The sequence below is a fragment of the Trachemys scripta genome, chromosome 1 (genome assembly GCF_013100865.1).
Source record: "Trachemys scripta elegans isolate TJP31775 chromosome 1, CAS_Tse_1.0, whole genome shotgun sequence".
Lineage (NCBI taxonomy): Eukaryota > Metazoa > Chordata > Testudines > Emydidae > Trachemys > Trachemys scripta.
Window position 1 is genome coordinate 95,972,255 of NC_048298.1, and position 14,756 is coordinate 95,987,010.

The 14,756-nt window shown below is 39.1% G+C and overlaps 1 protein-coding gene across 1 annotated transcript in view; it reads right to left on the bottom strand.

Annotated features, from left to right (window-relative positions):
• Positions 1-14,756, bottom strand: part of RIC8B (RIC8 guanine nucleotide exchange factor B) — a 55,209-nt gene that overhangs the window by 22,733 nt on the left and 17,720 nt on the right. Inside the window, exons 3-5 of the mRNA XM_034778180.1 lie at positions 11,840-12,448; positions 5,805-5,899; positions 45-198 (exon numbers count right to left, since the gene is read on the bottom strand). Of these exons, the coding sequence (XP_034634071.1) occupies positions 45-198; positions 5,805-5,899; positions 11,840-12,448 (858 nt within the window). The remainder of the gene's footprint in view (positions 1-44; positions 199-5,804; positions 5,900-11,839; positions 12,449-14,756) is intronic.

The window sequence follows — 14,756 nt, forward strand, 5'->3', positions numbered from 1 at the left end:
CTAAGAGGCATTCCTTTTGTGAAGTCCTTCAGTGTCACACGTACCTTGTCTATTCTTTTCTCCATGAAATCCAGCAACACTTGAATGGCATCCATATTCATACCATTATATTTCAAAACTGTTTCTTCTTGGGTTGATGGACTAATGAGAACATCCAAACAAGAAACTGGAATATTGCTTAAAAGGTTGATTGCATTACTGAAAGAAATTTTTATCTAGTTAGTGTGTTAGTAACATATTAAATGCTGTACCCAAATCATAGATAGGTAAACACTGACTGAAAAGTATATGCCATTACCAACACTATTTATGTGCTAAAAAAATGGATAGTGTAAGGAACTGAAAATGTAAAGCAGAATACTAACTATGCATAAACAGCTACAGTTTAAGATACTTCTTAACATTCGTTCTTAATTCTCTATTCTTTGTAATTTCTTACAAGACTACCCATGTTGCATTTCTAAAGGAAGAGAGGCCAATATAGCTGCTTTTCATTACTTCTGGCTGCTTCAGCATCACTGATGTCAGCAGGTACTGTATATGCATAACTAGAACAACTGTGTTCATTACATTAATTGATGCTGCACCCAGTAGGGGGAACCCACACATTGGTTTTCAGGAGGTCACATAAAATGTCTTTTTCTTGAAATTTACAAGTTTTAGTTTTACAATACTTAAATGTTACAATAATGACAGTATCAGAATATTTTAAAAACAATTATTTCATCTTCCTTGAAGAGGGGAAAAAAGTCTTAAATGCTGTTCATAGATCAGCACCTTTACTTGACTTCTCACGTACGGAAGATATTTAAGGCTTTTAAAAAAAAAAAAAAAAAAAAAAAAAACCCAAACAAACTGGAGTTCATGTAATGAAGTGCTGGATTTTTTTAAAAAAGGGACAGTTTTAGAATCCCCAAAACAGTGAGGGTCAGACTGCAAAACCCTTACTCATGCTGAGTAGTAACTTACTTCACAAATAGCCCCACTGACTTCAAGCAGGCTACTCGTGGTGGAAGGTACTATTCAATGAAAGTGAACTGGACCATGTCTTGATTTTTAAAATCATATTTAAGTCAGTTAATGGAGACTAATATTTATTTAATTCAAGATAAACTATACCACAGGTTCCTTTTGTTCTGGGAAACCATGTTGGAGTTTTATGTCATGAATTTCTGCTTTATGGTCTGGTTTATTTACCTTTTCAATCAGAGAGCCTTATTCTGCTCTCTCGACAGAGCAACAAGAGTTAGATTGCATTTATAAACTTCCCTAATACATTGCTATATAGGTAGGTGCTGAAAGAGAAGCACCCTCTCTATATTTACTGACTGATGACTAACCAGCATTTAGCAAAGATAACAGATAAATCTGGAAAACAGTTAAGAAGTACTGTAGAACATGTTTCAGGTTGTACATATAGATTCTGAAGTGGCATCTTTGGGTAAGTCTACACCGCAAAAAACAACCATGGCAGTGAGTGTCAGAGTCTGGGTCTACAGCCTTGAGCTCAAGGGGTTTGCACTAAGGTGCTAAAGATAGTAGTGCAGATGTTCTCGCCCAGGCTCTGAAGCCTAGGGAAGAGGGGGAGTTTCAGAGCCCGAGCAGGAATGTCTACATGGATATTTTAAGCGCTGTAGCGCAAGCCCGAGTCTGTAGGACACTGAGTCTCAGCCCAGGCGAGGATGTTTTTTTGTTGTGTAGTTATATCCTTATAGTCTTGCTAATCACATATCAGTGCTTGAAAAAAAATAGTGAATAATCTTAGCCTCAGAGTCCTCAAAGCTTTCAGAAGTCTCCCTACTGAAGTTAAACACAAAAAAATCTAGCTAGGTATTATTATTACAGAGATGGGGGGCAATATCATGCTACTTGATATCGTGATGCTAGTGAAAAGTCTATTGTCTAAGACTTTCAAACCACCAGATAATATTGTTGTGAATTTGTATTAGAAATTGTATTTTTGTTTCAAAAACAGTAGATGTAATGACCTATTTTCCCCACAATATTAGCTCCCTCTCTAAAAAAGACCATCAACAAATTTTGATAGTCTTTGTATTATTTTACTTTGCTTAAAAGAGAGAGATGCTTTAAAGGAATCTAACAGTATCCAGTTTCTAGCCACTCATACAGCAAGAAACAAAACAGAACTCAATTCAACAAATATTTGGTGGCTTCAGCCTTTTCATAGAAAGTCCCCTTTTTACTGGTTTCTTATTAAACAACTGAGTTCCCAAACACCTACAAAATTAATTTTCTGGATCACTGTGCCTGAGCTATTCTTTTCAATAAATGAAGCCCAGCTTTCTGATCTTTGTCACTTCACTGACAGTTTTATTTGTGGTAGAGGAGTGTATGAAATTCTCCAGCTACCAGGAAGTCAGTGACTATGCACAGATCTGCACAATAGCGTTTGCATTCCTACTCCAGGGGGTAGAAATACTGCGTATATTACTCTCCCCTTTCTAGCTTCCTAGAGATCATTAATCACTGGGACATGACGTCCACCCACTCAGACTCCCAGCCCCCTCCTGATATGCAAATTCAAAAGCAAAGGACTATTTAGCATGGCGGAATGCCTTGATTAAAACCTTGTTAGTGGGCAAAAATGACTTGCTCTAATATGTGGTGCTCTAAGCTTCTCATATTCAAGTGTTAAGCAACGATATTACAGAATTGCACTAATAGCAACAACAATATAGGTACTAAGTTAGTTAAGGTATTGTCTATAGAAAAACTTTCACTTATTGGTAAAAAAATAAAAAAAATCAAATTGTAGTTAGCGCTTATGATGAGGGAGCAAATCAAACCATATTTCAGGGCATGCATCCAACATTTGATGTTAGTATAAAATAAGTTTATTTTGAGCTCAAGGGCTCCTTAACAGACTGTTCAAGTCCTGCATTTGGACACTAAAAAACAGCATTTAGAGGTGTAAGATTCAAACTTACATGCCGACAGTAGGTACTGATCTAAGCATCCAAATGTGGGATTTACACATCCTTTTAAAAATAACCACTGTTGAAAAGTGGGACTCTCAATTGAAAGTGTTGTTTATACTCTGAAAAGTGACTATAAAAATGTTTGTGCCTCAAAGATGCCATACAAAATGTGCTCAATTTTCAAGTAAAGAGATACTTTTTTGTAACTGCCAGCCCTTCAGCCTCCATCTGAATTCTAAAAGTCAAGCTGTATTCTGTCTGGTTTGTGCCTCATCTCCAGCAATAAAGATTCTACAATTAGAGTTTACTGTAGTTCAGAGTTCTGTTGCTGAAACATAAACCTGAAAATAATCCAGCTCATACTTTTTTTATACCTAAACTGGCTCAGCAGTGCTATCAGAAGTTAAAGAGGAGTAACACACACACACACACACACACAGATCTGGAAAGTAACATTTGTGTTTACTTACAACTACACCCATAGGGGACTAATGGAGTATTCAAGCCCCCAGAGGTTTATAAGGGGAATCCCCCTGGGCTAAAGTCACCCCATTCAAAAATTGCCTTATTACATACGAAGAAGTTATATTAGACAAACATTTGAGTTAGGAAATGCCACATTCATGGTTTCTTATGAAGTCTTAATTTTGTCCCCTTGTGTGTCCCAGTCTGTGCACTGAATGAGATGGGGGAAGAAGCATGTAATCATATAAAGACTGCATCATAATGCATATGTACAAGGGGAAAGAACTGATGTCCTGCAGGCAGTCTTAAGTGTGGTATTTCCAGACTTTCTAGTGCCTGACTTTGTAACCTAAATAATGTTCTTTTAACAGTTTTTTGTATGCAATTTCCTAGGTTGTGGAGGTGTTTCCCCCCCCCCCCCCCGACAAATGCTTTTATATACACAACTGTTAACAATCACCTCCTCCCCTCATCACGCATAATCAACAAGATTTGGTCAGTACTACAGTACAATTTTCTATCACTTAAGCTACAGGACTAGCTACATTAACTGGCAACAGAAGAAGGCTGTTATCTCAGAGAGACGGGGATAAGCTACTGCAGCCACATGCTTGGTCTGTCAGATGATATGGGGAACCTAGTCTGGAAGCTGGAGGAGCTCCTGGCATGTTGTGGTGTACCCAGAGGGGAGTATAGGCCACTAAGCCATGTGCCAGGTCCACCAGTAGCGTGCCTGCTAACTGACAAAGGCAGATGTGACTAAATCTCTCTAATACTCTGCTCACTCCATGGCTGCTTGTCTATTTCAGATTCAATTTCACGTCAGTTTGGATCTACAAAGCACTTAGCAGGCTGGGACCAAAGTACATTATACGGTTGCTATCCATTTACAACAAAGCAAGACAGCAACAGTCCAAGATAGCTATGCTTTACGGGGGTGCTACAGGTAGATTGGCCAGAGACTCCTGGGTGTAGGAAGCAGAGCATTTTCAAAAATGGGTTTGCCCCTGCTGTGGAATAATTTACCAGAAGAGATCAGACAGAACCTGCCCCTACCAATGCACTGGTCTAAATGCAAAGACCCATCTCTTTAATAATGCCTTCCTCCAGTAGTAGTAGCTCCCAACAATCCACTAATTTCCTCCTCTCCCACCCCCACACACTTCAGGTGAAGACAAGAGCAAAAAATGAAAACAAGGAAGAGGGAGAATACTGCCCTTTAGGGCACGCACACACAGCACTATCTTTAATTACATGGTACTTAGGCCTTATTGCAGATATGCCTTAAATAGTCCCAGACTAATCTACACCAATTGAGCGCAGCTCTGATGCAAGATGTAGATTCCCAGCAAGTAACTTCACTAACCCTGTAGCTTTTGATAAGTTTCAGTCAAATTTACTGACAGCAGTAAGGGGGTGAAACCTATAGCATTCTTCTGAGAACTGTTGGCTCAAAGAAACATCCTCAGAAGATTTTGTAGCTAAAACTATAGCCTTTCCAAGTTGAAATGACAGACACTAGTGTCTGTCATTAGACAACTTGGGCACAGTGTTTGTATCTACTAGGCTCATGCGTGTCTTTCTCAATGTAACAGACATCCAGACTAAAATAAAAAATAAATATCCCAAATAAACTATAAATTCTAAATGCACAAGAGTGGGACCCTTATCAAAATAAATTTGATTTTTGTGTGTGCTTAAGCTGCAAACAGTTCAAGAGAATTTGGTGAAAGAAAAGAAAACCACCACTTTATAGAACAAATTCCTTACAAGATCAAAAGCAACATTCGAGGAAGCTGCAGATTCCCCAAATAGCACAGGAAGATGACCTGATAACTAAGGCAGCTTAATGACATTTATACATAAATAATAAGTAGGACAGTGGGAAGGCAATTTAGAATTTTAACTATTCCAAACCCAGTCATATGCAGAAGCACAGATCCAACAGCATGAATTTATTGCAACTGATTCACCTTTTGGCAAATTAGAAATTATACATGTAAATGACACTTGCACCGCTAGTATGCCAGTATAGAAATGCTGGGCTAATGGGGACTTAAAACACCAACTGAACAGTTCCAGATTAGTGCATTGAAGTTGCAGAAATTATACACAATATTTCTCTACTGATATTTATCTGAGACAATTACAGTTAAAGATAACTTCAAGGAGTGCTGCAGCTAGAATTCCTGTAAATAATTTTATCCCCAATATTTGCACAAGTACAGTTTTACATTTCAGTGTATTCTCTCAACAGCCTTAATAAGGGTTATGCAGTTCAGGGATTACTTTTTATCTATTTTTTGGACAGTGGACATTATTTAGATCTGCTAATATCTAAAGAAAAATATTTAGTGCCCCAACTAAAAAAAATATATTGGTTCTGTTAATTCTACCAACCTGTGCAATTCTTCAGTTTTGTCTTCAGTAGGGCCCACGGTTAATAAGCAGTGGCGAAGGATGGCAGCCATATAACGAAATTGATGAGATTCATTCTATATAAATATAAATTATGAAGATATTTTTCATTTTGACGATTGCAAATGAGGGTTTCAGGTCACTAGAATAATAAAAATTAAAGACGGAAAACACCCATTAGATCATATAATCTATTTCCTACCAATAAAGGATTGCTCTTTCAGAGTTCATTTGAATGCTTGGTGCAGTCTAGTTTTAAGTTACTCTCGATCCATTATTGCCTCTGGGAGATTATTTGGGCTAGATTCACAAACTTTATGCACCTTTAAAAAAAAAAATCACTGGGATTCACAAAGCTTGAGTTAGGCACCTAGCCTCCCTATAGAATGAATGGGGACAGACAGATGCCTCAGAATGGGATTCACAAAAGCCACTACACGGGGAGGCTTTCCACTTAAGTTATCCAATGGGAGATACCAAGGCAAGGGATTTGTCCTAAGCCCTTGCCCCATTTAAGGAGGTTGGCTCTAAGTCCAGGTTGCAGGGAGGTTCCTCCCTTTGCAGGGCTGGCAGTTATAAAAAAGTCACTCTACTCTTAGCATAGGAATGTATGCCATTTTTGCAAGAAACTGGGGGGAGGAGGAGAATCTCCCTCAACAGTCAGGGTACTCAGTTGGGATCTGGGAGACTGGTGACTCTAATCCCCCCCTTCTCCTGAGGGGGAGATATTCTGAGGTGGGGCTCTCTCAGGCTAGGTCTACACTACCCGCCTGAATCGGCGGGTAGAAATCGACCTCTCGGGGATCGATTTATCGCGTCCCATTGGGACGCAACAATCGATCCCCCGAATCGACGCTCTTATTCCACCAGCGGAGGTGGGAGTAAGCGCCGTTGACGGGAAGCCGCAGAGGTTGATTTTGCCGCCGTCCCTACAGCGGAGTAAGTCGGCTGCGATACGTCGAATTCAGCTACGCTATTTGCGTAGCTGAATTTGCGTATCTTAAATCGACCCTCCCCCCCCCCGTAGTGAAGATCTGCCCTCAGTCTCTGGTGTTGAAGCTGTTGTATTGTGGATAAATAATGAAAGCGTCATTGGGCTGGAGAAAGAACAAGCACTAGAATGACTTTGTAGTATAGTGGTTCGAGAACTCACTTGGACAGTGGGAGATCCAGGATCCAATGACTATTTATATACAGTGGAATAGTTTCAGCAGGAGAGAGAGAGAATAAGGGACCGCACATCAGACTATCCCATTGCCCAGTGGTTAGGGCACTCACCTGAGAAGTGGCAGATTCCTGTTCAAATCCCTTTTCCTCCTCAGGCGGAGGGGGAACTTGAGCCCGGGGACTCCTACATTTAGACCACCGGGCTAAAAGTTAGGATGAAGGTCCTCCTCCTCCAGCTGTTTTGTGTAAACTCATCTAGAGGGGGCAATCTGAGAGGTGAGCTCTGAACACGCATAGTGGATCAGGCCCCACAGGCAAGTTAGACAAAGGAATGCATGCAGGGCCCAAATTGCACGGGGGGGGGGGGAAACAGCTCAGTGGTTTGAGCATTGGCCTGCTAAACCCAGAGTTGAGAGTTCAATCCTTGAGGGGGCCACTTAGGGATCTGGGGCAAAATCAGTACTTGGTCCTGCTAGTGAAGGCAGGGGGCTGGACTCAATGACCTTTCAGAGTCCCTTCCAGTTCCATGAGATAAATAAATATATGGAGATATACCTATGTCTGGATGCCCAGCATGGGGCTACACTGAGCATGCTCAAACACAAAAAACATAGGCATAAGGAATATTTATAGTAAAAATGTAGGAACAGAGGAAGTTTAGGTGCCTACATGGTTTGGCAGCAGTAGAGTAGGGGTTTTGTAAATCTCACTGGAGCTTGATTCTACAATTTAGGTGCCTAAAGTGTTAGTTAGGCACGCAAGTCCTTTTGTGCATCTAGCCCTTCCAGTCCAATAGATTTCATAATTAGGAAATTTATCTTGATATTCAGACTAAGTTATCCTTTGCTCAATTTCAACTCCAATTTATACCTCAACTATCTTCTCCCTTTCCCTGCCATTTACCACCAAATTTTGGTATGTGTTATATTACCCTTAGCCCTCCTCATTCCGTGAAGTGTCACTTCTCTGTAAGCTATCCAGAATGTCACTGCCATTTTTTACACTCCTGTATCTCACTGCAGGTTTGGGGGGGAAGGGGAAGAGGGAAATCTCATTCTGGGGGCACTAGATCTATTCCCCCTGGAAGCCCACATAGCTGGAAAGGGAGGCAAAGCTAAAATTCCCAGAAGAGGAGCCAGCCCTTGGTGTCAGAGATTTGTCCCTTGTAATCTGGGACAGTGGCAGCAACATTCCTTCATGACTCCTGGGCAGAAATGTCACTAACTCTGCTTTTGAAAGTTTGGACTACATACATTCCTCAGTTTAACTGGGACAAAACAGCCAAACTCCTCCCACCCCTATTCCCCTTCCCTCGGTCTTTTTAAACATCTCAATCTGCTATCCTCCATATTCCTCCTTACTCTCTTCCTTTCCCCATCAGTCCTTTTCCTCTCCCTTATTTAACTTGTCTACTTTTTCCATTCCCACTCACCTTATCTTTGCCCTATTTTATTTAAAAATGACCTCCTCCACTCGTCCCTCCCAAAAAAGCCCTAAACAGCAGCAAGAAAATACATAATTAAAGTGTGCCAATAACCACCAATCATTTAGTTGTATGTGTTACCCCTGTACCCTTACCTATGTCTATTTTCTTTTTGACTGTTAGTTCCTGTTGTCAGTGAATGTCTCTTAAATGTTTGTACAGCACCTAACACAATGGGATCCAATTCTGATTGGGCCCTGGGGTGCTACTGTAATATAAATGTTGGACCATCACCACCTCCTTCAAGTTGATACTCAATATCAACTCTATTTTGGCATTGCTACTTTGAAATTCTCTCCTGCCATTGAATACTGGTGTTTCAGATAGGGGTTTTTCCAGGTTGAATCTCATTTTGTGCTCATAGGAATAAACTCTTTAGATCCCTTTATATTTTTCCATCCTGCCTGATGTTTGCAACATCTCCTAATTCTGCATCTCCAGCACATTTAGTGTATTGTTTATCTCTTCTTCCAGATCATTAAAAGGGATGTTAAACAACACTTTGCCTAACAAGGATCCTTTTGGGAATGGTTTAGAACTAGAGAGAATAGTTTCTACTGAAGTGCTATTTGACTTTGGAAACTTTTAGCAAGTAAGTTACCATAAAAGCTTTATCTCAAAACACAAAATAAAATTTCTAAGCCTAGAAGAGATCCAACACTCGTGTGATATAAAATAGAGTGACCCTATGCAACAGTACTTTCCTTTCCTCATTATGCTCCCTCTGCACAAGCTGTTTCTTCAGTTCAGACTGGCTTGTTTGGCTCATCCAGGGGCAAAGTTCTGAGATGAAACCTCCACTTTTCTAAAGATATTCCCCCAACTGAATCAGTAGGAAATGCCATTGCTGAGACTGCCAATTCCCACTCACACAAAACTCCATCGTTTTTGAGGTTTCAGTGCAAGAAAGCATTGGGAAAGATGCAGTCTCAACCTTCTTGAGAAGTCCACAGTATCTGTACTCAGACCCTTCCTTTCAGGTGTCAGAAAATGAAGACAAAATAACCAAGAGTTGGCAAGACAGCTAACTGCTGATTCTTCCCTATAGTTTAGCCAGACCATGGTTTCACTTGATATTGCAACAGACTTCTCAAAGTCCTGTAGACTATCAATTGGGCTCATGTTGGAAAATTCAAGCAACGAACAGTTTCTAAGAGCTTAGTTCAGTGGACTAGATCAGAACTAAGACTACTTTTCATGCGATAAGTCCCTAATTACAGACTGCCTAGCTAAAAAGATACAGGAACAGACATTAGTGCACTGTGACTGCTAAGAGATACCATATTAAACTTCAATCTTTATGTTCTCAAGGAAGAAAACAGTGAAGGGCTACTCCCTTTTCAAAAAACATGGGAAGCCCAACTTGCTGCCTATTATTTTTTTTTATTAATTATTACACTATTATTTTAGGCTATTTTGAAAACCAACAAACATTGGATGGGGAAAAATGCTTAAGGCTACAAATTGATCTTATCGGGGCAAACTATAGCTCCAGTGAATTCTGCTCTATATTTTAAGATGGGCAAGACCCAGGAGTACGTGGTCTATCCCGTCTTGAAAATATATTGAAAGATCTGATGATCAAAATTATAATAGACATCCCCATTTTGTGACAGCTGCAGTTCCCTCCAAGTCAACCAGTTCCAGTATGATCAGGTCTTAGATGACACCTCACATTAAGCCTGAACGTTTTAGATATTTTTAAGCAAGGAGCCCAGGGCCATGAGAGGTAGTTGCTTTATGTGCAGTAAGCAAAGCATGTTACATAGCCACACTTTCCTCTGCAGTCCCTTGGTCAGGAGACAGAACCTTCATCTAATGCTACTGGAAACCCTTAGATGGAAAAGTAGAATTTATCAGCATCAAGACTTGGGTTTCAGAAGAAGGAGTTGCTACCCATGAAGTAAAAACATAACATGGCTTGAGTCTACAGTTTAAAACTTTTGATTTTCTGACCAGGTAATTCTGTCTGAGGGAAATAAAGTCATTTCTTTTCACCCAACTTTTTTCAATCCATACATTTATATACACACACACTTACTTAGGAGGTCATATTTTCCACCACTGAGCACACACATTTAATGCTATTGTTTGTCTAGGCAAAGGTAAGGCATCTTCTCCGGTCAAGATAGAGACCTTCTGTTTAAGTATTGAGGTTAAGTCAAAAGCAAAAGCAAGATAGAAGTCCCTTGCTTTCTTCTGGCTTATCCAGCAGTATGAAGACTACACTATCTACTGTGACATTTAAACCTAAACTTTTCTATTTGGGGATTTAAATTTTTCTTCAGGGCCTCAATTTTGGGAAATTTTTAACTGACTTGTTAATTTCAAAACTCTTCAAGTCCCACATTCCCGGGTGAGTAATTAAATCCAAGCTCTCACGTTCTTAGGATCGTTAACCTTTCTGCAGATTAGTCTAACACACTGATCTTACACAAAAGAATCTCTGCTTATAAATAAGACATTTGTTTAGAGGTTTAACTATACTGGCAAAATTACTATAGTGTAAATACCTTTTCTTTAGACTTAGCAGTTGTAATCATATTTACAGTGCTTGATTCCAAAGAGCTTACAATATAATTTTAGGCTGTGATACGAGTTGGGTCAACAACAAAAAAGAGGGGAGGACAAGGAAGGCTGATGTGTCATATTCCAGGTGCCGTAGGCTCTCTCAAGGCAACTGGTTTGATATTCATCAAAAGAAAAGGTAAATCCTATTTAAAAATTACACCAACAAGGTGCATGTATTGCTTCTCATCATCATTTAACATCCTTAGGAAAAAAGCACACCTCTTTCCCTCAAACAAACAGAATTACTTGTTCTTAAAAAAAAAGGTGCTCTGTTCGTAATTGTGCCCAGAGAAAAACAATCAAGTCATTGTTCCACAGCCCTAACAATTGCTGGCTATAATCCAGATAGATGTTCATCTGAACACACATTTAAAGAAAAAAGTTATCCTAACCAACAATATGTATTTTAATGTGCTTAATTAGTGCTTATTTCCCTTTGGAAACCTCAAGCTCTCATCCAGCCTCAGTCTCATTAGACATTCAACTGCATATTTGAGTTTATATTTAAAAACTTAAAAAAAATAAAATTGTATTATACCAACCATCCAACCCCGACTGTATAGCTACTTTCCTCTGAGGACCTCAAAGCTTTTCCTAACATTAAGGATTCATCACCTTTTTGAGGCCCTAGTTCAGACGGGCACTTAAGCATATGCTTAACTTTTAAGTACTGTCCTAAACAAGGGAATGTCCTGCTCTGATGACTGGGCAACTGCTTCTCCAATGTAACTATGTGGTGGCTGTGGTTCTTGCAGACAAAATAAGTCCAATCAAAGAATTTCAACTCAGACCCTACCTCACTGTGGACATTCCAACTGTCGAGTGTCACATTAAAGAGAGCTTTGAGTGCCTCAATGGCACAATCCGTTTCTTGCAGCGATAAAGGAGATCCATCATGCTCTTCAGCAGCTTTGTACTTGTCTGTCCATCTTATGCTAAATGAACTTTCCAAGGCTTGAGTCAAAACCTGCAACCCTTGTAGCTCATGATGCAACTGTGACCTAATATCTGTGTGCAGAAGTGACAGGAGGAAGAGAAGGCGCAAATCAAAACATTTAATGTCATCAACAAACTGTTGGTCCTTGCATTTTTTCAGTAGATTGCAAAGCATAGCTGCAAGGTTCAGTTCCAAACTGAGTTTTTGTGCAATGGCACTATTAAAAACTATGTTACAGAGGCATTTTAAAGCTTCCACTATAACAGGGAAATTGGACACATCCTCCAAAGAATCTTCTGTCATGTCTAGCTTTGCCAGCCTCATCAGGATCTGCATGTTTTCCTTTGTTGTCACAGGCACTAAAACCTTCTTATCTCTGGAGAGAATCCGAAGGGCTTCGAGACAGGCAACTTGATATGATGTTTTTATGTCTTTTTCAAGGATGTTTAAGATTCCTTCACACAGTTTCTGTGGACACATACAAAAAAACCCACAAAATTTTAATCATTGTAATTTTGAATGCAAAGTCTTGCTATTATCATCAATCAAATCATAAAACTTCAGCCACTTTCTTCAAGGAACTTGTTTTTAGTCTTATTTTATCTAGGTAATTATTAGCTTTTCAAAATATGAACTACTACAAAAACATTCAGAGAATATCATTAAAGGTTTTTCTTATACATAAAACCAAAATAAATGGATACAGCTAGAGATGACAGCACATCTCCTAGTCACAAACAAGCTGCCAGTTTCACCAATACCTTGGTTCTATACGTTAATCCTATTGTGTCACAGCAAGACTTTGGTTACTTTTATGGAAGCAGAGAGATCCTTATAATAGACCATTATATTTTTAGTTTAAAAAAAGAAATCATGCTGTTTTAGTAGTCTTAAATATTTGGAATACAGTACATACCTCTCCTGCTAAGCTTGTAGCTAAATGGTTCTTCATGTGCATACACTTCCCTTATTTGAGATTTAATGACCCAGTCAGAGTCAAAGTTGAGGGAAACTCAAACTGGTATTTAGTAGTCTGTATGCTAACAGACAAAAGAGGGCATATTAAAACTAGCAAGACGAGAGAGTGAAATGTAGACTTTTAGTAACTTAAGGTAACGAATACGCAGTCATAGCTAGGAGAGTTTCAATAATACCTGAAAAACATAGTGACAGGCCATCCTGATCAAGAGACTCAAAGATTGTCCCGTGATCAAAAGATAGAATGCTATACTTATGTTACAGGCAGTTAATTTGCATTGCTGTTTAGAAAAATACAAGTGATTTAAGAATCAGAAGATCAGAAAAATAACATTTCAATTACAGAAAGATTTGAACACACTATTCTGATTATTTTCTACAAACTAAAACTCAGACAAATCAACCAAGAGAGAGGAAAGACAGAATAGAAGAGACTGCATGACGGAACAGGGCTCCATAAATTTTTTATTGCCACATATTCAGGATGACAACATTACTCATGGGTGGCAGAGTCACGAGTCTAGTTATGAAAGTCTTCCCATATAAGTGGCAATAAAAACTTTACTGCATCCTATACCACCCAGATCCTTTGGTTTTTGACCTTTAAATCTTCCTCTGCTTCTTGTCCCTTGAAGTACGTTAGTTACTAGTGCAACAGTGTAGTCACTTTTCTGGGTAGTTCTTAGTGACATCCACTGGTGCAGTATGAATCAATTTATGACCAGAACTATATGCCATGTACACACACACTTCTCAGTTTCTTATGAATACTAATACACTGTAACAGTTTCCTACTTAAGGAAATGTTGCAGGAATTGGATTTTTCAGCACTAAAATAAATGCTTGTCACCCAGACCGAGAGCTAGAGATGAAAGTTCCACTGGACACGCTAGAGGGAGTTTCGTTACAGTAATGATTAAGAGAATAAAGAGTCATGTTGAAACAATGTATTATTCAACTAAATTAGGCAGGTCAAACTGTGGTACAATGCTGTGTAATACACCAAGATGTTAAACAGGAAAGCATATGATATTATAATCAAAACGTGAGACGAGTTAGTTATTGACTGTCACACCTAGCTACTTAGTACACTTGGAACGTTTTGGTTTAAAGACCTACCAGATTGCTGCATTCTTTGCCTCTAAAAGTTTATCTGGAAATCATTTTTGATCAGCACAGATGGGGTTATATTTACATCATGTACACTAAAATAGACAGTCACTAAAACACAGAATTTCAGTCTCTCTGAAACACTTAGTATTGTTAAACCATGTCTATGAAATATCTTGTAATCAGCAAGACATACGAAAAAGGAAGCTTAAGAGTGGGATTTTCAAAAGCACTCAACATAGGCCTAACTGCTTTCACTGAGGTTAGTGATAAAACTCTCTGACTTCAGTGGGAAAAGCTGGGCAATGCTGAAGCCTTTGAAGATCTCACCCTTCAAGTTTAACAAAAATGATTATAGTTTGGAAGTAATGGTCAAATCAACCTCTACAGCTCAACTGACTTTTCACAAATATTTTAATGTAATTAAAAAGTTTTCTGTATAATTATCTTTGCTTATAAATCGGAAGCAGCAGTTACTAAATCTGCTAGATTTTGATAAATAATCCAGACAAGCAAGAGTGGGCAGCACTGGGGACTACAAACAGAAACTTGCTAATAGCAGGAACAGAATAAATTGACCCTTTTTCTGCTAGAGTGATTCAGTCAAGAAACCTCTGTCTCTGCTGACACAGTACTGTAACCCACAGTGGCAGAAAAACTGCTTACTGATCCAAACTGCCACTGTGAA